Genomic DNA, 26,415 nt, shown 5'->3' with positions numbered 1-26,415 from the left:
ACGTACTAGAAGATACTTTCAAACTCGATGAAGTTAAAGTGTAACAAAGCTCACAATTCATTTATTTGGTTCTAGATAATGTAAAGCATCGTTATATCATATGTAACAGCGATATTTTTTATAATACTTGTCATGGGCACTTTTGATATACCTCTACAGCCACAGCACAGTATCAAATCGTCCTTGTCAAGTCATTTTTGTCAATATTTAATTCTGCAGTCATCTATACCGTATCTGTATCCACATGGATCGTTCTATCTATTCTCAAATCTGTACGAATACAAATTGCAGTCAATGAGCTATGAGTTGAATGTCTAGTATTTCTGTAGTGTTTTAATCTATATCAAAAGCTTTCTCTTTTCAAGCTTTTAATATACTACTAATATTCATTCAAACATATAGGGGTAAGATATTTGGCAATTAGCAGAGCCATTTTTCATGCGATACTTTGTGGTATGAAGTTAACGAATTTAACGATTTATTCTCTTCTCTTTAACGATTTATTCAAGTTCATTAGGTTGTTGATGAATGCATCTTTATTACATACTTTCTTTGTGTTCTACTGGATTACCCCCTTGGAACATTTCCAATAGGAGAAGGGGAATCTTCAATGTTTTTCTTATCTATTCAATTTGACCCTCCCAAGACAAATCAGGATTGATCAGGTTGGAAAATTTTTCTATTATTTTACTAGTTTCACTCTACTTCTACTCTAATTTGATTTTATAAAAGAAAGCTTGGATTTCAGTGTTACCAGATAATTTTTTTGTTAATACTATCAAATTTAAATTTAAAATCATTTAACTGGTAACATCTTTGGGTATTACTTACTTTTAAAAAGTATAGAAAGTACTTTTTTTTGCCAAAAAAAAATGGATGATTTCCTTAAAATATTAAAAGAAGAATTGGAAAAACTTGATTTAGCTGCTAAGAAAAAATTGGAAAGTAACGAATGGGCTCCAAAAACTGACCCGATTGAGGAAACTTTTTTATTGCGTTTACCAGAAGTAAACTTGACTATCTGATAATATTTTTGAATTGAATTTACAATATTAAATTCCCTTTTTTTACTAAAATAATGCACTTAATAAGCACATTGTCAATAAATTAATAATAAATTAGTTAATCTTTTTGATTAGAAAGATGCAAAGGAGATGAGCGATATTATCGACTCAGGCAAAGAAATAGAATCATATCTGACAATAGACGATGAAGATCGCAGTGGCACCTTTAGCTATGGGGATAAAACATTACATGCAAGGGTTGTCGATCTGCCAACAATAGTGGAGTCAGAAAAAATTTATGAACCTTATGGATTATACAAAACCGCTAATATATCACAAATGGCAAGTTATATACTTATTCAGTTTATCTATTTTGAACACAATTTTTTTAGGTAATGTGCACAGAAGAAGAATACGTACCAAAACAGGGGAGTAAACCTGATAACTATTTATTTCCTCATGGATTGACACCAGGTTTAAAAAATGTACGGAAACATCGTTTTCGTAAATCTGCCATACAGGAACATCCAAAAGCTTTTGCACGGGAAGCGGAACTTAAAAAGATATTGCTCAAAGATATCGAAGCTTTTAAAGTAAATTATAAAATTCTTCTTGAAGAACCGAACGAATTAAGTTATAAAACGAGTGACGACGAGTCTTCGCCGAAAAGTGAAAATTCTAATACGCCTAATATGACTGATGAAGAAGACTCAAAGTTTGTGAAACGAAAGAAAGATGTACCTTCAGCAAAAGTGAAACTTGAAGCTGAAATTGATAAATTGCAGAATGCAGTAAGGAAATTACATCGCGAAAAAATTTTAAAATCTCGTGCAGTTATTTCAACTGATAATAATTTACTAAAGAGACGTTTGCATGACTCACTTGAGCATCTGCTAACTGCTATTCCTAAAAAGGAACACCAATTAGATTTGGCACGTAAAAGATTAAAACGGTTTTAAATTAGCATTTTAATTATTAATTAATTATTATAGATAATAATACATCTCTTCATTAAATGAATGACACAATTATGCAACCATTAGATAAAGCATAAAGTATACATTATTATAATACTCGTATAATACTCGTATGCTAGTATACATTTTTCAAACTATGATATAGGATTCCCGAAATGTACCTTATAAAACCCTTTAAGTATGAATTATAGTTAACTCAAAATAATTTTTTATATAAATTTAGTTTAAAATTACTATTCCAAATATTTGTTTATACATAATTAATAATTAATATTAAATTAGCAAAATATAATTTAAAAATTTTGAAATAATACATATTTAAGTCTAATTTATTTGATACCAAATAAGATTCAATTATATATCGAATATTGGTTTTATTGGAGCAAAGTTTCTCCTCATTTCTAATTTCGACATTAACGCTTTTTTATTACTAGACCCTTCAATTAAACTTATCCAATATTTTTTTTTCAATGATACGTACCCATGTTTTCTTCTTTTTTACTTTAAAAGCTATATTTTTGGATCATATACATCTGGTAATCTAATCTATAACGAATGTGAATTTTTTCAGTACGATCCATTTTTTTATTATTGTGTAGTCCCCTTTTTTTCTTTAAGAATAGTATATATATTCATAAATATATTGTATAGTCTACATGTCCAGTTATTAGTAGTGAGACTCTTTTCATCCTTAGTTAACCTAGTCCTCATTAAAGTTATAAAAATCTATTATTGGTAACGTTTTAAAAATTCCATAAAATATATAATCTTAATATACAATTTCTAATATCCAATTTACAGACTTTTTGGATATATTTTTTTAAAGACGAATGAATTGAATTAATTTTATAAAATAATACTTTATTATTTATACGAAAAACAACTTCAATTCAAACAATAATTATTCAGTTAAAGTCTGGTGCCAATAACTTTAACCAAATCTGTTACTAATATATATTATTTACTTGCTGTATCTATTATTATGTTGAGACTAGTTGAGTCAGTGCACTTGAGCACTTTTACTCTTTCTTAACTGCGACGTTTCTACACAACCTCTCTCAACAGACTAAGCAATAACTGACCTCAAATCCGCATACCTCTCCGAGGATCCTGTAACTATTCTGAGATTTGATAACACGGTGTTGGTAAGCCTGTCGGTTTTTTTAAATAGTTTCAGGGCTCTATATTTATGATTTTTATCTAGCAACTTATAAAAATTATACTTGACAATCAAAGAAGCTTATATAAAAAATATAAATCGAAGTGAGATACATGTAGAAAAAAAAATTAGTAGGCAGTACGTACTTTAAAAGCATTCTAAATTCACCAGAAATTATATATAAAATATGCATAGCAAATAATAAAATTGAATACAAAAGATAACATATATAAAGATACTCAATGGGTTAAAACAATAAGAATAAGAGAACAGTAAGAGTCTAGTGAAATCAGATGGACTTGTTGGAACAAATTTAATTATTTTGGTACTTAACAAAAAAATATCAAGTAATCAATTCAGGTCCTATGCCCCACTGAGAGATGAGAGTAGGAGCGAGAAAGAGAATCAATTCAATATAGTACTAACTTAAGTTTAATATTTAAAGTTTTTTTTTTCTCTCTACTACTATAAACAACAATAAAATGCAAACGCATCCCCAAAATACCAAAAACTAAACTTACCACTCTAAATATATAAAGCAATATACGTATTGTGAAAAATATTACAGCACTAAATATTTCGCATAGTCTTGTAAATAATAAATCATTTTCTTCGCTTTTAACTCCTAAATAAGCTTAAAAGGATATTGTCCTTTCATTTGAAAAAGCCATGAGGTATCTGCCAACTTTTGTCTGGTACTAAAAACAATATGAAAATATGAAGATACAAAAATAAATCGTCCAAAATAAGTTTTCTGCTGACAATATCAGATTTTTTAGTGTATCAAAGTGAAATAATTCAATATGAAAAATTACATTGCCACCTTAAATATTGTTGTATGTACAATTTTGATTTATAAGATTGTTTTTATTTATTTTATGTTTGAAAAAAAAATAAAGAGATAACGGTTTACTGAAATAATTCTTTTAGATTTTCAACAAATAATATTTGGGAATAGAAGACAAAAAATTTATTTTAATATAATTATTTATTACTTTTTTTTGTTATCTATGTAAAAATGATTTCTCCTTCTCATATCTTATACTACAAAAAGAAAGAATATTGCTTAACAGATATATATTTTTTTGCCCCTATAAACATGCAATTAAAAAAAATTATATCCACAAAACTACATACAAATAATTTAATTGCATATTTATAAGTGCAAGAATATGTTAGGTGTTATAAAACGTATATAAAGTAATAATATGTAAATCCGTTTATGTACAGTTATATACATTTATTTTATAATTACCAGAGACTCTAAAGGTATATTACATTTGTGTCCGTAAGACAGTAAAGTACATCGAAATATAAACCTAACAGTCATGGGTATTGCGTAAGAGAATTGATTGAATTAATCAATTTTAGCGATTTCCGAATGTAAGTTAATCTATATTCCCTTCTATTTATATATGTGTCGCTGATTTTATGAAAAAAATAATTTAGAGCATATATTCAATTTTGGATGATCATTAAAGTGCTTCCTTACGTATGTGGTCGTAACAATCTGTAGCCAAATTTGGACCTGAAGCAGCGTTCTCCCATTTACGGATTGCGATTAGTGCTCCTTTCAAGTGATCACTCTATTGAAATCATCTTCTTCGCCTACAATATCTACCTCCGCCTGCCACTGCAAATATGTTTTTCTTTTAAACATTGTCTTTTATGTTCATTACATGACTTTGGTAATGACCTTTTGAATGTTCTCTCACTGACCAGTGTTAATGTCGTAATAAAGTACATAATTCCCGTGGTATGTGACAGTCTTCATAGTGCATCGAAAACTTTATGAACAATTTTTCTCTCCAATACTTCAAGTGCTCATTACTATGTGATAACGTCAATACCATCGCATGATATAGAAATAAATGTATCATGTGCGACCATTATGTTACAGGTCCATATTTCTGCGATACATAAATGTACTTGTATATTAGATTAGATTAGATTTTTAACAGATTCGGAACTTGTCACCACATCACTGCTACTTTTGAGGGTTATTGTGACAAACCCAACTTTAGTTGCAAAGACGACTGCCTTTGGAGAGATATTGTCTAATTCCGTTATAAGTGGATAGACAGTACCAAAGTCTGAGTCTAGCAGGACTATCACAGTACACAGAATGTGTTCTACAAAGTACAAATAAGTTAGTTGATCTATAGCACCTAGGTATTTTGGGTCAAAAAAAAAGCTGTACGTTCCAAATTTTTTAAAATGCCAATAACAACACCTATTTGCAAAACTACTAATTCTTAATCCTTAATAGTCACGTAATCCTTAATAGGCACAAGAATAATTAGCTTAACAGTCTAGGCCCAGACCAGAGAAGATCGTGGGCCAATAGAAATCACTAAAGAGATTGGAGGACCGCAGAAAGAAATACATTTCATTTATTGTCATACGAAAAATACGATTGTATACGAGTTTTTTTTTTACTAGTTGTACAAAGAAATATATACTAAAGTCTTGACAAATTAATTATTTAAAAAATATAATTCATTTATTTAGTATACCACAAAAATAAAATAATGTGTTGTATTAGCTAAGGGGCGCATAATACCCAGGGGCCGTGCTTTGAACAGCTCTGTGATATATATTTCTGCCATATGACTGTTATATTCTTAAAAATAATTTTTTAATAATAATTTTGTTTTAATAAAATTATATTGTATTTTTTAAATTAAAATAAATTGCATGAAATAAATTGAACAATTTCAAATTTAATCAAAAAAGTCCCACACACATATACGTCAACATAAAATTTCAAATAACAAATTCATTATGTTGAAGATTTCATTGAAGTGGCAGCTTAAGTCTGAACTTGATACCACTTCAGTATTTTATTAAATAAATCATTTTCAGGCGCGCTAACTTGCGAAAACATGGCGTTTTTCAGTAGTTGCCTTCTTCACCTCTGAAATGAATAATGAGTTTCAAAAAACAACATTGCAGGATACGAGCGGAAGAAATGGATGGAAAAATAAAGTCATTGGGAGGAGTATATTATTACTAAAATAATATTAAAAGTAGTTCTCAACACACAGAACTTATTCTGCAATTGGAAAACTCAAAACGTTAAGTATTAAACTAAACTCAATCCTTCCAAAAACGTATCACGTTCTTGCCTGACTCCTTATAGGTACTATCTATAAAAAAGTGAAACTCGCACTAAATTAAACACTTCACTGCCAGTACTTAAAGTAAACTTTTTCGGTTGAGTGCATTCGCATCCTCACAGAAATCAAAATAATTGCTGCGATTCTACTCGTATTTAAATAAAATACAAAAGTTATTGGCAGCTCAGCAACAAAAAATTCATTAAAAGTTGACTTTTTACACAGAATCAGAGGCATTCCATTTCAATTTCATTTTCCTAGAAGCCATTTACATGTGTCAATTTTGTTGTTCGCATAGTCCTCAAGGCAGCGTATGAGCTGAAGGACTTCCGAAATGAATCTCATGGCATTTATGATTCTTTAATGTGGCATGGCTGACAGTAAACATTGCAACCAACATTTGCTACGCCCGAAATGCACTAAAGTGTCAATTTATGCAAAATGTCTTCTTCCAACAAACAGCAGTAGCAATGGAAACGTTTTCCACAACATTGACATTGACAACGAAATGATATTTTTGATTACGAAAAAGATTGCGAACAGGATTATGAGGAGCATGTGCCAGCCAGAATTTTATGAAAATGAATACGCAAATTCAGGAACTGATACCAACCGGCAAAGTGCTTCAGTCAGGCTGGTCGCGTGCATGCAAGTAAGCTGGTAAGAAATAATCATTTAGCTTATGGCACGATTTGGAGACACTTTTGTAGACATGATGGTAACATTGCTAACTATGATATATATCCGTACTATCCATACTGGCTGTGCAATATTGCAACGGAATAAATCCATCATTCTTGTTAGTTTTTCTCTTTTTTATTCTCATTCTCTTGGCACTAATAGACATTTGAGTAAAAGTGCTATGTCCAGGCAAATGTCATAAATTTTACAACAATTCATTCATTTTCATTTTCATTGTATATGCTGCATAACAGCAACAACAACAACAACAACAACAACAATTGCTACCGAAAACAATAGTCAACAACAACAATGACACGTCACATAATCACAACAACAAAAATGCAAACAATTTGAAAGGTGAATTGTAAAATGTGAGATGTGAGATGTATGTTGCATATGTGCGAGGCCATTGTCTATACGGTTTTGCTCCGGTACTGGTACGTTCCGGTACTAGATTTCTAAATTGCACTTTTTTATGACAGACATTTTGTTTGTAAAAATGTTTGCATATTTGTAGGCGTGTATGCATATTATATTGCCTTTGTGTCTGTAGTTGTTTGAATTGTAAGACATTTTTGAAAAGTAGAAATTTGCCACTCTATTTACAATCAGACAACAAATGTTGCGAAACTCTAACACTTTCATTCCTATGTTCATTCACCGTTCCCCCTTCTCTTTGCTCGTTTCTGTTGAATTTATGAGAATCTTACTATTTTGCTAGCAAACAAATAAAAATTGAAATGGCAATGTCAATGGCAGCAGTTAAAGCAATTTTGCCAGTTCATATTAAAGCCTATATTTGTTTTAAGTTTTAACTCCTTTCAGTTATTTAATCCTTCTAAGGCTGAAAGTGCTTCCAGTATAGTTAAATCTAGCAGTTGACATTTTATTTTATTGTTGGTATTGTTATTACAGGCAGTTTTTGAAGACCCTCCCACTGGTACAACAAATATGGATCCAAAAATATACTTAAAACATTAGAAGTTGACAAAAGACATATACAATGGTATGCATCATATACTTTCATATATAAAATTTATAATTTACTGCAAAAGAAAATAGTTATTTAACTTAAAAGATGACAAAATGCTTAAACAAATTACTTGCAAATTTCAAATTTTAAAAATATTAAACAATCGCACCATAAATAATTGCATTTATTAATTTTAAAAATATTTAAATATATTTTTGTATTTGATGTTATACTATGTTCACTCTTATCAATGTTCTTTTCTGGTTGTATTTTTCAGCTCTTGTATTTGCCTCAGCTATATAAACCCGAAGATTAATTTAATTTTCAAGCTATATAGAAAATTAGCTTATTGTCTTAAACTATTTTAGATTAATCAAATTAATTAATTGGATTATATAAATAAATTAATTGAATTATGTGAAAAATTAATGGATTTTTTTCCATCTTGGTGGAAAGCTTCAAAAGCCACAGTGTTAATCTAGAAGCTGTTAATAAACAGTGTTAATAAACTATTATACCAGCATTTCTCAGTAGTAAAGTGAAGATTTTAACCTTCATTATTAGAAGTTTTTCTAATCGTTGCATTTATATCTTAATAATCTATATGCTTACTACAGTTCTGGCCAAAATTTTCACAATTATTATTATTTTTGATATGGGATGAAGCACTGCGACCGTCGGGTCTACTGTGTCTCCTTCTGGGGTTCGAGTAAGTCTTTAAGCACTGTTGCATCATTAAAAAGTAGTATAGAACCTACTTTACAGAGTTTTGTGGCATTTTTCGTAAGAGTATACATTACCAGGAGTCTATTCTGTATGTGTATTAGCGCAAGGTATTCTACAGCACATGTGTGGCTAACTCTTCATTCCTTTCACAGAATCTACAGTTTGTATCTATATGTATACCTAGTCTTATAAGATGGTTTTTAGTTTACAGTGTTCTGTGATGAAACTCTTATTATGATTTTAAGTTTTTTTTTTGATAAATCTGTACAAACCTAATATTTTGTATTGTGATAGGTACCAATAAGAGATTTGGATTGTGTTAATACTTGTATATTATCCTAGTAATCCTTTTTGTTCTCGTTCTTCTTCATTTTTATGCGAGAAAGGAGTGTACTCTGTAAATTTTCACTTCATTTCCTGCTGAGGTTTAACCTTTAACACACTTTATGTCTAAAGTCACACTCAAATGACAAAAGGTTCCTAATAAGATAGAGATTAGAAATGTCAATCCTTCTAGCCAAAATACAAACTTAAACCTAATAATACATAGTGTTATCAGTATTCTCTGTACAAATATTGTGTGTAAGTTTTTGAACAAATTATTTTTTATATTTATTAATATAGAAATATACACAAGTATACAAGTAAATACAATATACGAATATGTCATATACATATTTTACAATATAAATAAAATTGCTACAAAGTTTATTAAATTTCATTTTGCAATATTTTATACATTGAAATGTTATTTGTCTTATTTCAGAAAAAAAAATTTATTTTGAAACAATTATTGACGTCATTTCAAAAAATGTGCACAATCAATTTTCCAAGTCAAGGCAATGAAGGGAACACTTTATGGCATTCCGATGAAAAAATAACAATTATTTGCACGTTTCCGAATACAATTTTCCCATATTTCTTCTACATTTTAGTATCATTTAATTGAGGATGCCAATGCGAAATTCTCTGCAATCGATGGATCAATTTTAAAAATAAAAAATTGGATGAAATTGAATGGTTTATTTCAATCACGTAAGTCCAATAAATTTTATTTCAAATGAAATACATTTTTGATGGATGCGAATTAACAAATTTGGTTTTGTGATATTAATTTTTATATAAGAATAAGGTTAGAAAATTTAAAAAAATTTTAAAAAATAATACATTTATTTTAAACAGTATATTTCTAATAATTATTTTTGTAATCACGATAACTTAAATATTTATTATGATTTAGTTTACATCGGTTATTATTAAAATATATCATATCATATCATTCCCAATCGTATATCAATTATTATAATTTTATTTTACCAGTATTATCATTTTTTTAAACATAATTAATTTAAAAGTGACCATATGAAGAAGACACAGGTCCTCCGTTCAAGAAAAAGTGAATAAATTTGATGTCTTCAATTTTTAAGGATGACAGATCGGTCAGTTTCCAAGACATTTATTGTTTTCTACTAGCCAAAGTTGAAAACTGCCATAAGGTGACATAGTAAAATTAAACAGAGTAAAACAGATTATAAATATCCAACAACAATATTTAGAATGGAAATCGGATTAACTGCAGAAATGTAACTCACAAAAAGCCAAAAAACCACTTAAATGAGTTCATCAATATATAGGAGGAGAAGAAATGTGCAGATCATTGTAAGCCAACAGTAAAGATTTCTAATTTCAGAGAAGAGAATATCAAGTAAAATATTTTCGCTAAGTTGGGTTGACTCGAGGACTCTACTTGATAACCTTACAGTTAATTACCAGGGTACTATTTAAATAAGCTGTGGCTCTCCGACGCTGTTGTTTATCGTTTTTGTGTTATAGACATCAAAAGTTCAGAGCACATTCTTTGTAAATGTTGACCTCTTGACAGTCAAATGCTACGCTATTTTATATATATTATAAAATAACAATCCTAAACTGTTCAAAAATTTATAAATATGCTTAAATGTACAGGGTTAAGTGAGAGAATGGTGAAAATGTGAATAGACTAACATCAAACCCAATGCTTTCTACTACTTCATTGATGACTCTGACATGGAATCAGAAGTAAGAGCTGCAGTCTACTGCTCTTAATAAACAGAAGTATTCGCTATTCCCTGATAAATAGTGTCGCTTTACTCCGAATGTACTGAAATATTTATAAAATTAAGTCCATATATTTTAAATCAAGCGACATCTATGTATATATGAATATCTTTGAAGATCCATACAAAATGTCATGTAATCTGGGTTGTTATGTGTACAGAGTTTAAAAAAATGAATCTTTATATTCAAAATTAAGTGGCAATATTTTAGGAATGTATTCAAGTGCAAGGAAAGTATTACTATTTAACACCAACATGGCTTAAGAACATACGATCCACCATATAATGGTCTAGTACGGTCTTCTAAAAGAATACTTAAGAAACTTGATATCTGTAGAATAACCAAATCCACTTTCAACGCTTTCAACAGAAAATTTACCAAATTCTAATTCGCTGTTTCACTAAGAGACTGCAGACAGTTAATTGGTGGAAATGTAGCGTACTCTCTACATGTAGCACCTCTCTTTGCTTGAGTTCAAGTCTCAGCAACGTAATATAACAGCAATGTAATTAATCTTCAGTAAAGCTTAACTTTTTTTATTTCGTTTTGAGGTGCTGAGATATATCTCAGCAATTCATTTTATTATATAATATTTGAAAATTTTATAAAAATAAACTTTAATTCATTGATTAGTATATAATTGCTCTTTTTTTTAAATCCTTAAAAATTCTTTCAAATCATTGATTCTACATACAAATTAATCTTAATACTATAAAATATGCTTTTATTACCATCAGTTATTAATTAACTACTTTTGTGCGAATTACTATGTCACTTCAAAAAGTGCAAACAATTATTATTATTTAATTTTAAGACTGAATGTTCATCCTAATGCATTTTACAAATTCCCTTCTGAGTTTTCCTCCTCCGACGACAATTTATTATATATTTACACACTTAAAATAAATTCGTAATATTTTATTGCTCCTAATGATATGCTATTAAATTTAAGTTTAATTTTACTTCTGAGTATCTAGTCCGATTCTGATTTTTAGAGTGCTTATAAGGTATCTGTACTTTGTTTGATATGATTAGCCTTTGATTTATTTTATGGCTAACGTTAAGTGTAATTGTTAATTAATTTTAATCTCTATTCTGTTTGTCTGTCCAGATACTAATTCTTAAGATGCTTATATATGCTGTGATCTGTTATATTTGCGACGATTAGTTTTCGATTAACGTTAGGGGTCCCTAACGCAACATAATTCTTGAAAATTTGTACGTTTATAAAATATATGGTATATTGAAATATAATTATTTTTATTTTTTTTATTTTAACAGTTATACTTAAAAACTAACTCAAAATCGTTAGATATTCCGTGTTCTCTACGTTATCTAGTATTAAGACTTTCTCATATATATTTTTTTATAATCACTCTTAATTCATCTTTAATACCTTCTTTTTGGCAACAGCTGCTGCATTTATAGTTTTCCATTGAAGTTGATTGAAAAAGCTTATAATTTAATTCGGCTCTGAATTTTAGTATCTAATCCATCAGCTGCCTGCTTTTCAATTAAAAAGAATTTTCCATGGATTGAAGGATTATGACAAACATTAGGAAAAACCAAATTGATGTGTTCAACTTCATTAGACATATGTGCGCTCCGTTGAATTTTTATTTGCTAAAAGCAGAACTTAAAAAAGAAAAATATTAGTAAAAAAGAAGGGGAATATGAAGAAAAAATCAAAGAAAAGCATAAAGGAAAATCCTTACCAAAGCGAACACATATGCTTTTAGGTTATTAAAGCACAGCAAATGGCTTGAAATTCTTCATTTATTGCATATGTCAACAAAGTATCTGCAAATGAAAAAATTTCAGATTAATGAATCGCATTGAAACGGAATAAAACGAACTGCTCAACACAACAGTTTGAAGTGCTCTTCTGTTTCTCTGTACTGTAAGTACTCTATTTTTTTTTATCAGTATAAAGTGATTAAATATACACGATTTTGTAAAAAAAAACAAATTTTATTTGTAACAAATTTAATTTAATTTCGATGTAATTCTCATTTGATTTCTTTATGTCTGTCGAAATACAATTTTAATGTATAAATAAATGTTGACAGCACTTGTGGCCACCTTCCTCACAAAAGGAAGTCCTTAGACACATTTCAGTCAAAAAATGGAAAAAAAAAAAATTAAATCTTTTTTATACAATGGAACGTTTTCTTATCGACGAATTGTCATTTATAACGTTGCCATGTTACTTCAATTATATCAAAAGCTTTTCCATTTTATTGTGTTTAATTTTATTTTTTTTATTTATGTTTTTTTATTTTTTTTTATATTTTTTTTTATATTTTTTTTATATTTTTTGTTATAAATTTTTTTTTATACTTTTTTTTAAATGTCATTATTTTTTATTGTGCTGCTTTATAACTCACACAACCCACAGAGTGTGTTGTTGGCATTTAATCAAAAAAATATCTACTAAATTGTTTTGACTTCCATATAATCCAATAATTCCTTTATCAGTTCATTGCTCAACCATCTTAGACGCCTTCCATTCACCTTCATCCGTACTATCATCGACTTCATCAATTTAATTTGTGCGTTTTCATTTGACAATTGCTGTTGTTATTGTTTGTTTTGATTTGTTAGTGACATTTATCTTGATCTCTTCATAGAACACTCCCCCCTTAACGTTCCATATCGTTTGTTTTCTTGTTCTCTGCAATATGTAGGAAAATTTATATTTATTTGTTTTGCTTACAACTTCCCTTGGTACTTTCAAAAGTTCAACCAACAAGACTTATTTTGCAATATTTTTTGTCCCTATATTTTTCTTTTCTTTTATATGTTCTTCTTTTTTTTGTTTCTTGTTTATCTCCGTTTTTATTTATTATTATTTTCTTTTTATTATGTGCAATTTTATCACTTGTTTTATGCTCTGCTGACCATTCATTTTCAGTAGCAAAAATTTCCTCTTATTATATTGCCGCTTCGATTCCTAGCGCAACCTGTGGTCATTCCTATGTTTGCAGGAGATACATGTCATCATAAATCATTGATACCTTTCCTGTCTTGATGTATTGTTGCTGCTTTAGAATTTGGTCTGTCTCCAAAAATAGCTCAGAAAAATTGCTTTGCAAGTTTCTTCTATTCACATGTACGACATGACAGTTGACAAGATGTTCTATAATTTTATCATTTTTTATGAGCCAACTGAAGTACAACATAATAAATAATAAAAGCATATAAAAACTCAATGATTTGTATTAACTTTTATCCCCGTTCATCTTCAGAAAAAATTACTAACGTTTTGAAAATAAAATAAATCAATATTCTTAAAATAAAATAAAAAAGATTTCAACTCATTCATAGAAAAATATTTTTAGTGTAATATTAGTTTCATCTTTTTTTTATTATCTGATCCAATAACATCTCAGCAATTGATTTTATTACATTTTATTTGAAAATTTTTTCAATAAAATTAAACTTAAATTCAATGATTAGTATTTACTTTTTCTCTATTTCAAATCCATAAAAACTCTCATAAGTCTTTAGCTATATCTTATACACAAATAAAACTTAATAGAAAATCATTACATTAAGTTAAATATTAAATACTTTTGCATAAATTACTGTATCACTTCAAAAATTTCAAACAAATATCATTTTTATTACGATTGAATATCCACTCTTATGCATTTTACTTACAAACCCTCTTGGGTGTAATAGATTAAGAAGTATTTTCCTTCTTTAGCAATAATTTATTATATATAGACAAAACTTAAAATAAATGCGTAATATTTCATTGCTCCTAAAAATATACTTTTAAATTTAAACATAATTTCACTATTGAGTATTCAAACTTATTAAGAGCTTTGTATGAACGCTTAAATAACCTATTTACACTAGCGTTAGCTTGACGCTTGGATATGTTTCCAATTACGTTTACACTATCGTGAAACATAAAGCTTGAAATTTATTTTATTTCATAAAAAAGTATAAAACGTTTGAATATAGTAGCACACAAGAGCAAAACGCTTTCTGACAAAACAAATTATAATCAAATCAAAGCTTGTTGAAAAATAATTGGAGAGTTAAACCGGCTAGCTGGCACCACTCTTATCTGGGTATTCGAACATAGGGACATTAAAGAATATGAAAAAGCAAACGGCTTAACCCACCTTTGGGCTTTCCTAGATATATTTCCCTATGGATAACCCACTCTCTGCAACTTGCCAATAACAAATTGAAGACACTTTGGTCACGTATAACTATCCAGGTAATATGACCGTCATATAACAAGCCTAGACCTTGGAAAATCACTAAAATTAACTACGTGAATACTGCAAGGCTTACCGCTGTTCTATCTGATCTTTGATAATTACGCAATACTTTTATTACAAATTGCTGAAGTTGCGGAAACTTATAGGAAAAAAAAAACTATTAAACAATATCTTGAAGGAACTTGAAGAAATGTCTCTAACCGTAATCGAATGGGTCATGAAATTCTTTAAGTAAATTTATTGATTTTTATGATAAAGGCAGCTACTGTACCAGAAATATATGTGTCATTAAGAACCTTTAGAAAAGATTTCACTAAGAATGATACTTAAAACAAGAGCGCTAGGACTTGCTCTTGAACCTATCACTAACTTATAATTAACATTTTTGTTATTATATTTCCTTTTCATCTATAGCTTTCATCATTTTCTGATTTGTTATGAAAATTATATAGCTCAATAGATGAATTTATAAGTGACGCCAGTGTTGATTTTATTGTGGCGACCCAGTTGGCTGTGCATTTATTGAATTTAAAAAGTAAAATTCAATTTCAAATATTTTTAAGTTTTTTGTTTTGATTGAGGAGAACGTTCCGATTTTTCTCTCTGTAAAAAGTTGAATAAAAGTTTATTAACATTGAAAATTTTTAGAGTTTTATTAATTAGCAAGGTGAACAGATCATTGCTAAATTGGTGACCCCGACGTGATTTCGAAAAAGTTTAAATTTAGAAATATTAACTTCTGAGCTAAATATCTAATTATCGAGCTGTGATGTCAGTTGCAGACGAAGGTGTAGTAATGGCTTCTGATAGTGGAAGTGTCGTAAACCGTGTAGCAGTGAAGGTGCCACCGTTTTGGCACGAGCGACCGGAGATTTGGTTTGCTCAGATCGAGGCGCAATTCGCAGTAGCTGCCATTACGAGTGACATCACACAGTTCAACACGGTTGTAGCAGCGATTGAGTCAAGTGTTATCGCCGATGTAAGTGATGCAGTGCTTCATCCTCCTGAAACTGGAAGATACGCTAATTTAAAGGCTTGCATCATAGAGCGGTACAGTGAGAGCGAGCAGCGGAAGATTCAACGGCATACTAAAACACCAATTGGTTCGTTTGCTGATATTGATAGTCGGTTCCAGCATGTTCATGTTGACATTGTGGGTCCATTGCCTTTGTCTCAGGGGAAGCGTTATTGTTTGACTTGCGTCGATCGTTTTTCTCGGTGGCCTGTTGCTGTGCCTCTGTCGGGCATTACGGCAGAAGAAGTTGCAGCGGCTTTTATCGACGGTTGGGTGGCAAGTTTTGGTTCTCCGCAGGCTATTACCACTGATTTGGGTCGGCAGTTTGAGTCTGCTGTATTTCGGGAACTGACGAGATTGCTTGGAGTGAAACACTTTCATACCACGGCTTATCATCCTCAAGCAAATGGTATGGTTGAACGTTTCCATAGAACATTGAAGGCAGCCATTCGATGTCATTCCTCAAGTAATTGGACGCAGTCTCTTCCGCTTGTGTTGTTGGGATTGCGAACGACACCGAAACTAGACCTAAATGCTAGTCCTTCAGAGATGTTGTTTGGAAATCCTCTTTGTGTTCCAGGGCAGATGCTTTCGGATTTCAAGCAGAAGTCGTCCGAGACTGATTTTGTGTCGGCGTTGCGAAGGGCTTTAGCTAAGGTTAAATCCGTTGAATCAACAAGACATTGTCATCCATCTGTGTATGTTCCGCGTGACGTTATTAATTGTAAGCACGTTTTTCTTCGAGTGGATCGTGCTCGAGCTCCACTTGAGCAGCCTTACGAAGGTCCATTTGAGGTGCTGAGTCGTAGTGAGAAGACGTCTGTTATTTTTTGCCGTGGGAGAGAGGTGACTGTTTCGAATGATAGGTTGAAGGCGGCGTACTTAACGTGTGATGATCTTGAACAGGTTGTTCCAGAAACGCGTCAGCCTTCAGCGTTGTTGAATGGTGATCAGTTAGTGACTTCTGGTGATTGTAGGCGTGAATCCCTGTTGCCGATTCCGAAAGTGACACGAGCTGGTAGAGTAGTGCGTTTCCCAGCAAGGTTAGCGGAATTTCGGGATTAAGAGTGGTGTTGTCGACTTAGTTGTGGTGTCGCGTTGTTGCTAGTACTCCATCGCTAGGAGGGGGTACTGTGGCGACCCAGTTGGCTGTGCATTTATTGAATTTAAAAAGTAAAATTCAATTTCAAATATTTTTAAGTTTTTTGTTTTGATTGAGGAGAACGTTCCGATTTTTCTCTCTGTAAAAAGTTGAATAAAAGTTTATTAACATTGAAAATTTTTAGAGTTTTATTAATTAGCAAGGTGAACAGATCATTGCTAAATTATAATAACCGACTTTAATGGGTTTATTAAAGCATTCTATTCGTTCTATTATTATTTTTTGCAGAAATAATGATATAATTTTCAACGTTTTGTATATATAGTATGGAATATAGTATGGAAACTATGTTAAGAGATTCGCTTGCAATTGTTCTCATAGATAGATTCCAGTAGTTTAGATACTCAACACAAAACGAATCTAACTAAAGCTGAAGGAATTGAAGACCCATTATATTATTATTAAAATTTCTTACATTCACTGCACGTACATTTTTAAAACATTTTCCAACACTTCAGAAACCATAAATATTTCTTTATTAATTTTATATATGTAAATATGAATTTTTATATATAAAAGTATATGTATTTGTATGTTAGTCTGTATCAATTAAAACATTTTTAAAAGCATTTCAATGCATTGAACCAATTAAAAACGTTATAGAGAAGAGAATAAGCATTTAAAGCATTAACGAACGAACAATAATTTATTGTTGCAATGACATTGTACAATGCAAGTCCCAATACAAATACCGAAATACTCCATAACACAGTGATATATCCATACAACAAAGAAAAATCTACTACAAACCAAAGCCAAATAATATGGAGTGAGGAAGTGCCTCAAACAATTCCAGTGTTGGTGAACCATAATTTTCAACACCGTCGTAAGGTAATGGTTTATGGCAGTTTTTTTGAATCATTTTTTTATTGAGTATTTTTGTTAATTCCGAACACCACTGGCGGTCAATCACTGCTGGTGGTACAACAACAACAACAACAACCACGTAAAAATCATAATAATAAAAAATAACCATTGAATAGTTGAGACATATACAAAAAAATAACCAAAAAAAAATATCGAAAAGTGTATAAACCATGAACAATGAATCTTCGACAGAAATTCTGAAAAAGGATATTGCACAAAAAAAAATACACAAAAAAAATTAACAAAATGACAAAATAAAGTACATGAAATAAAAAAAAAGTTTTAAACATTTTAACCATGTAAAATATATGCGTCCTACCAAGTGGTATGAGTTATTTTTGTACTTTAAAAATGGTTGGTGTTAATCCTTTGTCTGTTTGGCGTTAAAAAAGGAAACTTCAAGTTAAAAATATTTAAAAAAAATTCATTGAAACAAAAACTTTGTTTTACGGACGATTTCACTAAGTAATTTATTGGCAGTATGTGGCAACAAAAATTGGGTTATTGAAATTATTCAACCTTTAATTTATACCACTATTCCGTACATATACTTCTGGAATAAAAAGTTCTTTAACCAATAATCTTTTAAAATTATTAAGCAGTACAAGGAAGCAGTAAACAGATTGACCCATAGAAACTCGCTGTATGTATTATATATTAGGTATCAGCTACATAAAAGTATTGTGCTTACCTCGCTGAGAACCGACTAATCGAGTTAATGAAGGAAAATAACATAAAGGGAAATGAAATAATTCAGCATTTTGCTAAAATTTGAGCCAACCTTGCAGATGGTCAGAAAAGCGGGGTAAATAGCCAGGAATAAAACCAATATATTCTGACTCGGTATCTTGCAAATGTTAGGCAGTGCAAAAAGTCAAAAACCAGACTGACCTATAGACATTGGCTGCATATATTTTGGGTTCCACCCATAAGTGTATAGCAGGTAATAAAAAAGTTCATAATACACGTAATTGTAAAATTTGCGCTAACCATATTGTGGACCGACAAAATGAGGCACTTAGACTTCTGCGCGATATATACAGAAAAATAGATGAACACCTGCTGAATATAGCGGATAGGTAGCTTAACTTAAGTACATACATTGTGACCGAAAAGCTTTCGGAAATTCTCATTTAAAATTCGCGCGCTGTATATTTTTCGATATTTTAAGTTTATGTAGTTTGGCAGCACTGTCCTTAATTACTATGCCAAAAATGAGCGCGATCTGTCGGACAGTTCGTTTACGGCAGCTGTTGAAACCAGTTCACCTCAGTAGTGCGTTGCGAAAAAAACAATGGAAAAAAATATTGAACAAAGAGTTTGCATCAAATTTTGTTTTTCGAACGAAATTTCGTGTGCAGAATCGTTGCGAATGCTACAAAAGGCTTATGGGGAATCAGTTTTATCGAAAACTCAAGTTTATGAGTGGTACAAAGCCTTTCAGGACTGTCGTACGACCGTCGAAGACATGCCGCGTTCTGGACGACCTTCGACCTCTACCACCGACGAAAACATTGAAAAGGCAAAGGAAATCGTGTTCAAAAATCCTCATGTGAGTGTTAGAGAGATAGCACGAGAGCTAGGCATCGGTCGTGAGATGGCTCGTTTGATTTTGGTGGACAATTTGTGTATGCGACGTGTCAACGCCCGGCTTGTTCCGATTCACCTCAATTTGTTCAACATTATCAACGATTTTAAGGCCAAACATTCAATAAATACCATCGAACAGCCACCGTATTCACCTGATCTTGCACCGTGTGACTTTTTCCTGTTTCCCAACCTCAAATTACCACTCAGAGGAACGCGTTTTGAATCCATAGAAGACGTAAAACAGAATTCGCAGAGGGAACTCAAAGCCATACCGGAAAGCGCCTATAAAAAATGTTTTGATGATTGGAAGAAACGTTTGCATTTGTGTATCGCTTCTAATGGAGCATATTTTGAAGGAGATAAAATAAATATTGATGAAGATTAAGAATTTTGCGTTTTATTTAAAAATTTCCGGAAACCTTTCGGTCACAATGTATAAAGTCACCCGTACCATATGCAAACACATATTCGATGAAAAATACATCCAATCTGTTGAAACATTGGTGTAATTTCACAGTATGCTGTTAGTATTCTAATTAGCATACAAACTGCAGGATCGCTGAAATTCTAAAGTTTTTACTTAGGCAGTAGGGTCGTGGTGACAAGGCAGTTTCGAAAACGGTTTCAAGTAACCTTATAAAACTATAAGAATAGCAAAAGGCGGTCTATATAATAAATATGTCCAAGTATTTAGTTGTTGATTTTCTTTTTATTTTTTTTGTCCTATGCTTCTACATTTCTGGTTAAAGTTTATATATAATTTTTTGGCCCTGCCACAGTAGGACTTTTCATTCTAAAAATTATAGCTTAAAAAATAGATTACAAAGATAATAAATTTGCTTAAGTTTTTGACCATCTATTAATGCAATTACTAGGTTTCATTAATATGAATAATTAGGTTTGTGATTGTAGTTTAGTTTATTATCAATTTTATTGTATTTTATTCTGCAATGCCCTAAAATCCCGTGGTACTACAACCTAAACCAAACCTAAACTAATCCTAAAACCCAAATCTATGTTATTGTGTTCTCAATATTCAATAAATTTAGTTCAATTTTACTGTAATTAACTACCTTTGATTTTGTACTATGGTAGACAAAGTACGAATAATGCCTCTGCTATCAAAAGGGATTGCAATCTGTTGATTTAATACATTCCTTTAATGAATCAATCAACCTACATATTTAATAGAAAACATTTCAGCATCTAATGTGAAAGAAAGTCCTGATTTATCTAAAAATATATCTACTTTCTATTCCACATTGTATTTTCAAATCATCCATAAAGATATGAGCTCTCATTTGGCAGCATTCAATTAGTTTTCTAAAAAGTATTTCGAAGAGATTGCAGTTTTTCTGTAGAAGTTACAAAATTTAACTATTAAATTTTTTATATAATTTATTTATTTTATATTATATTATTTATAAATTATTTTAATTTAATTATTTTATTCAATTTTGATATACTTGCATAGATAAATTTTTATATTGTGCTTTAGAGAAGTTATTACTGGAGAATTGGACACTTTTTTATATGGTTTAGTTAAGAGAAAGAGTTATTAAGGTGTCTTATATTCATACAATATCATAAAGGAATATTCTTTAAGAGAGTTATTTTGAACAGCAGTAAATTATAACCATAAAATTTTATTATTTATTAATTAACTCTTAGTTGAAACATACAAGCCAAGTATGCTTTTGGTTCTGTTGGCTAATAAACACTGACTTTGAGCTTCAAATTTGGCAGGGCACGAGTTCAACCCTTGGTACATGCAGTCTCAAAAAATTTAAAAATCAATTTACTATTCTTTTATTGTAAGTTTTTTATAAAGTGTAATGGAATTATTTGAATTTTCTAATTAAAAAAATAAGTTATATTAAAAATAGTAAAATAATGACAATGTGTACATTATATTTCACAACCATAACTGCTTAGTAAGTATATCACAAAAGTGAATATAAGAGGAGAACGACATCAGCTTCTAAAAAAACTTTATCGGATTAACTGGAAAAAGTGCATATGAAGAAATTATAACTCAATGGACTCCATATGTAATTTACATATGAAAATGTTTTGCCATATTGCATTGTCAGTCATCATTCAATCCCAATTATTCCATTTTCACTGTCAAATTGGAAATGCAATGATTACGCAGCCTGCCACAAACTAACCATGGATTCATTGTTTAAATTATCATCAGAATTAATTACAAAAAAATAGAAAAAGTAAGTGCATCCATAATAGTAGTAATAATACGAACTTCTACTACTATTGTCTGGTAATTTTTTGTATGATTTCCACTTGGCAGTGCACATACACACGCATGGGATATGGAAATTAAATAAAATGTCCTGCGGCGCGTCTGTTTGGAACAATGGGAAACCACGAAAAGTTCATTAAAATCCGCGCATACGTTTTCAATGTTAAATTGAAAATTACTCAGCAAATTTAGTATTGTATGCATTTCAGTCTAAGGATAATGAAGTTCTTTTGAACATTTTTTTCAATTTCAAAAATTAAATTTTTTTTGAATAAATTGTCGAAAAAGGATTTGTCGTTCAAAGCATTTAAGATATTCTTTTTATATTTATTTGCTTCAATATGAATAAGTATTTTTTTTCTACTTTTTGTCTTGGAATATATCTCACTCTCTCTCTGTGTTAACATTCCAGTCACAGTTGCTTAAGTAGATGAACTGAATATAAGAAATTCTGCAAAGGAATCCTAAGTCTTTTCTCAAATTTTTTTAATAAATTTTTATTGTTTTTTTTTTTTGTTTTTTTTGATATTCATTTTTAATTTATTACGGTGTATAAATGTATTCTTTTGCGAGATACTTTTTTACAAGTCATATCAGTGAGGCGAAAATAAATTAAGCTTTTAGGAAAAAAACGGCACAAGAATTTCTTATTCATTATTAAAGTTTCATTTTTCATTTTAGAGAGTCAATGTTAGGAAAAACCAGTCAGCACTGAAAACAAATGCTTCAGACCATTTGTCAAACGGAGGCGCAATGCACAAACAAGCGGAAATGCGACACGATGAAGTTTATTTAACCGTTTCCGGTTACCACAGAAATTAATTTCATTAATGTCGTCTGTAGACATTTTTCTACTTTTCAACATTTTGAAAGAGAAGTAGAAAAGCTTTGCAAGGAAAGTACCCAAACCAAATAAGATGAGAAATGTGAAATGAAAAACCTTTTCAAAGGATTTGTTTTCTTTTTCCTCTTCAAGAATACTCAAGTCGAGTATGACGTGATTTTTGGGGAGCTTAAATTAGACAACGAATATTGAAGAAATCCAAAAATTTAAAGTCACATTTTGGAAAGTAATTTTAAAGTAAAAGATTATACTAAACAAAAATTATATTTATTATTGAGTATGCCTTACTATCGTAATTACTTCCATTCATTTTTCAGAAGTAATTATAGTTAGTTCATAGCCATTTAGGAAATCGTATTGCTGCAGTTTTATTTTTATTAAACAATAGGCTATGAATGCACTACGGCCTAAGAGATCTATTGTTCAGCTAAAAGTTCAGCTAAAACAATTCTAGCCTATTTATAAATCTCGTAATTGCTGTGGGCTATGAACTTTCCCCCATAACGGAGTCGAAAGGATTTACTTTTTACCACACCTATATTCTTCATATGATAAACGAGTTTAAAGAAGTCCTGTAAGTAGTTCACTGTAGAGTTTAATATCGTTTCTATTAAGGTTAAAGATAGCGTCAACTTTGATGTGTTTAGGATCAATAAATCTTCTTGACTGCCGCATGTCTGTTTGCACTCAAGTAGATTTAATTTCTCTCGTTCACTTATAGATTCTTTTATATCAGCAAAGAGTATCTTGAATAAACTACCAAAAGCTAATAAACTAATAAACTTGCGCTAAGCAGAGTGGACTTATAGGTTACTATAAAATCACGGCAGTTTCTACGCGACGTCAAAAGAAAATTGATAATACCGCGTTTAATATTCAAATGTTCAAAAGCATTCGTTGTACCATAGAAGAAAAAAAAATATTAATATAGATATAGATGTAAGATTATATATATATACATACATATATATGAGAGAGTTTGAATTATATAGTGAGTGATTATATATATGTGGAGAGTGAGTTAATTAGTTACTAACTAACATGTCATACTGAAGTATCAACTTAGTGAGGTATCAACTTACTGAGGTATCAACTTACGGACTTTGTGCCTTTTTAATACCGATATCTGTTGGCCTTGAAACATCAACAATGAAAGATCAAAGTACCTTTTCTGTGAATGCTCTGCTCTTGGTAAACAAATACTTCTTCACTTTGTTAGCGTTGTTGAGGATTAATGCATACTCTGAAACAACGAATTTTACTCTGCGTTCTATTTGATAAAACCCCAAAATATATAAAGTTAAAAAGTAACACTATGCGCAATAGATCTATTTTAATATTGACCTTTAATAAAAATGTTAAGAATTATCTAGAATTGCCAGTCAGCATGTAATTATCCATACTTAATAATTACCAATTTTAAAAACAAGCAACTTGTCAGGTTCAGGTTTATATACAATGTATATATATGGCGGGACGTTGGGACAGCGCACTGTCCAACAAGTGGCCCCACTGAAGTGAAGGATTAGTCGAAGTAGACCACGAAACGACTTGAGTCCTTTTTCGTCCTTCGATTCTCGGATGTTGTTATTGAGTTAAAGCTGGAGTGGCTTCCGTTCGCATAACTACATATTTTGTTAATGCAAGTAGCTTATTTAGTTATATACAATGTATGAAACATATCAATACACAGCTTAACACATAAACACTATTTCTATATATGTATGTATATATAAAACGTTTATATATAAAGAACATATTTCCCCAATTTGCCTTTTATTTCAGACCTTCATTGCTTCATAATACGTATTATTATTGACATCAAGTCTATCAACTTCGGTTAGAACTTTTTGCACACATTAAATGATCCACATTATACTTGGGTAGTCAAAGCAAAGTTTCCTCAAAACAATTCCAAGTATTCTTAGATAAAAATATTAGTAATAACTACAAATTTCAGATATGTATATAACATTGTCTATTTTTATAAATAAATCAGATACTATGAACATACATACTTATTTTTATAAATTCCTTTTAGTTACTTAGAATTGTTTTTTCAACTCATTTAATTCTTTTAAGAATTGATCACGTTGTACTCTTCTCTCCGCCAGTTTATCATGTGGCACCATTTCTTCACACTGTTGTGCTATTCTCTGCAAAGTAGGACCATCCTCAATTTTTGGTGTCGGTGCGTAAGTTTGACTAACAGCATATATTTCTTTGCCAAAACGTTGAAAGTAATCAGACACACCATCTGCATTCAAATGTGCAGTCTCTAATGGACCCAACAATGCATATCGTAAACCCAAACCATGCGTCATAACACTATCCACATCAGCCACTGTCAATACACCATCCTCAACCAAATGCCAAACCTCGTTTAGAATGGCGTATTGTATACGATTGGTAGCAAACCCCTGTATCTCACGTGTTAGCGTTACAGGGCGTTGTCCAATCTCAAGCATAAGTGAACGTGTTCTTGCAACAACCTCTGCTTTAGTCCATGGTGCCGGTACTATTTCCACCAATGGTATATAGTAGGGTGGATTTAGTGGATGTGAAACAACTACCTTTTAATACATATGAAATATTTATAAATATTAGTTTTGAAAATAGTTTATGCAACAACAAAAACAATAATAATAGTAAAATGGTTAGTTACATTTTCCTTATGTTTCATGTCAGAACTAAATAGCGATGGCATAAATGTACTCGTCGAACTGGAAATTATTGTATGCGCTTCAACTACTGCGTCCAGTTGTTGATACAAGGACTTTTTCCAATCGATACGTTCAGGTATGCATTCTTGTATAAACATTGCATTGCGCACCAAAGCTTTGATGTCAGTTGTTGCGGAAATGCACTTGAATTGTTGCTGTGCAGTCAGTGTACCACGCAATGTGCCATTCCTAGCTAGTTTATGCAATTCTTGCTCGATTTCCTGCAAAGCAGCACTAATTTGCTCTGGCAATATATCGTACAGCACAACTTGATATCCCACAGAAGCAAATAGCATAGACCAAGCGCGTCCAATAAGGCCACTGCAGGCAAAAAAAAAAAAAATTAAATAACATTTTTATTTTAGTTCAAAATAAAAACGTTTTCTATTGTACGTTTTTTTTAAATTCATATTAAATTTATTTCTTTAAAGTTATATTTAATATTTATTTACCGATTTCTTACCTGCCCACAATACCAATTTTTTCTTTACTCATTCTTATTTTTACAGGCAATTTAATTTAATTGAAACCTCAGAAGCAAAAGATTTTATGTACTTCCGTCCGTCGAGTTTTTTCGAGACTGTAATCCCAGAAATGTGCCAAATAAAATCGTTTTTCTTCTGAATGTGATTTTAATTGCTCACAATTATTAAGTGATTATCATAATTCATTATTACGATTTTTATTGCTTTATCGCTTTATTCGAACTATAAACTCTTAAAGACTTTGAATTATTTTGTGTAGATATTGTATTAAATAATTTATATACACACATAAATCATGCGACAATTTCTCTCAGATTATCGCTTCTTGAGTTTTTTATTTGTCTGGGTCACAACTAAATGAATTATAAATATTTTATTTGTAATTAATTTATTAATTTTTAAGACTTTAGTTTTACGAGTGAAGTGGTTACGAATTATTAATTATAAAGAATTTAACGATATCTGCTCTGCTTGATCATTAAAAGAATTTAA

General features: G+C 30.5%; 2 protein-coding genes across 2 annotated transcripts; one reads left to right on the top strand and one right to left on the bottom strand.

Moving 5' to 3' along the window:
* The first annotated feature begins 817 nt into the window (after window positions 1–817).
* On the top strand, window positions 818–2,148 carry LOC119682889 (transcription initiation factor TFIID subunit 7-like). Its single transcript, XM_038096425.1, has 3 exons — window positions 818–1,007; window positions 1,140–1,346; window positions 1,397–2,148. The coding sequence occupies exons 1-3, from the start codon at window positions 873–875 to the stop codon at window positions 1,961–1,963; spliced, it is 909 nt and encodes a 302-aa protein (XP_037952353.1). The 5' UTR covers window positions 818–872; the 3' UTR covers window positions 1,964–2,148.
* Window positions 2,149–24,701: 22,553 nt separating this feature from the next.
* Window positions 24,702–26,093, bottom strand: LOC119682608 (lambda-crystallin-like). Its single transcript, XM_038096094.1, has 3 exons — window positions 25,902–26,093; window positions 25,381–25,759; window positions 24,702–25,288 (listed from the first exon to the last, which is right to left on the bottom strand). Exons 1-3 carry the CDS (start codon window positions 25,931–25,933, stop codon window positions 24,761–24,763), a joined length of 939 nt encoding a protein of 312 aa, XP_037952022.1. The 5' UTR covers window positions 25,934–26,093; the 3' UTR covers window positions 24,702–24,760.
* Window positions 26,094–26,415: the final 322 nt, after the last annotated feature.

This window comes from Teleopsis dalmanni, chromosome 2 (assembly GCF_002237135.1).
Source record: "Teleopsis dalmanni isolate 2A chromosome 2, ASM223713v2, whole genome shotgun sequence".
In the NCBI taxonomy this organism is placed as follows: Eukaryota; Metazoa; Arthropoda; class Insecta; order Diptera; family Diopsidae; genus Teleopsis; species Teleopsis dalmanni.
This window is presented reverse-complemented; position numbering and strand designations above follow the sequence as displayed.

Bases quoted from the DNA above. Each gene is read 5' to 3' on its own strand.
- LOC119682889 (XM_038096425.1), top strand. From the start codon at position 873: ATGGATGATTTCCTTAAAATATTAAAAGAAGAATTGGAAAAACTTGAT. The intron at 1,008-1,139 runs GTAAACTTGACT...CTTTTTGATTAG, and splicing joins TTTTATTGCGTTTACCAGAA to AAAGATGCAAAGGAGATGAG. The intron at 1,347-1,396 runs GCAAGTTATATA...CAATTTTTTTAG, and splicing joins CCGCTAATATATCACAAATG to GTAATGTGCACAGAAGAAGA.
- LOC119682608 (XM_038096094.1), bottom strand. From the start codon at position 25,933: ATGAGTAAAGAAAAAATTGGTATTGTGGGCAG. The intron at 25,760-25,901 runs GTAAGAAATCGG...TTTTGCCTGCAG, and splicing joins AAAATTGGTATTGTGGGCAG to TGGCCTTATTGGACGCGCTT. The intron at 25,289-25,380 runs GTAACTAACCAT...ATGTATTAAAAG, and splicing joins ACATGAAACATAAGGAAAAT to GTAGTTGTTTCACATCCACT.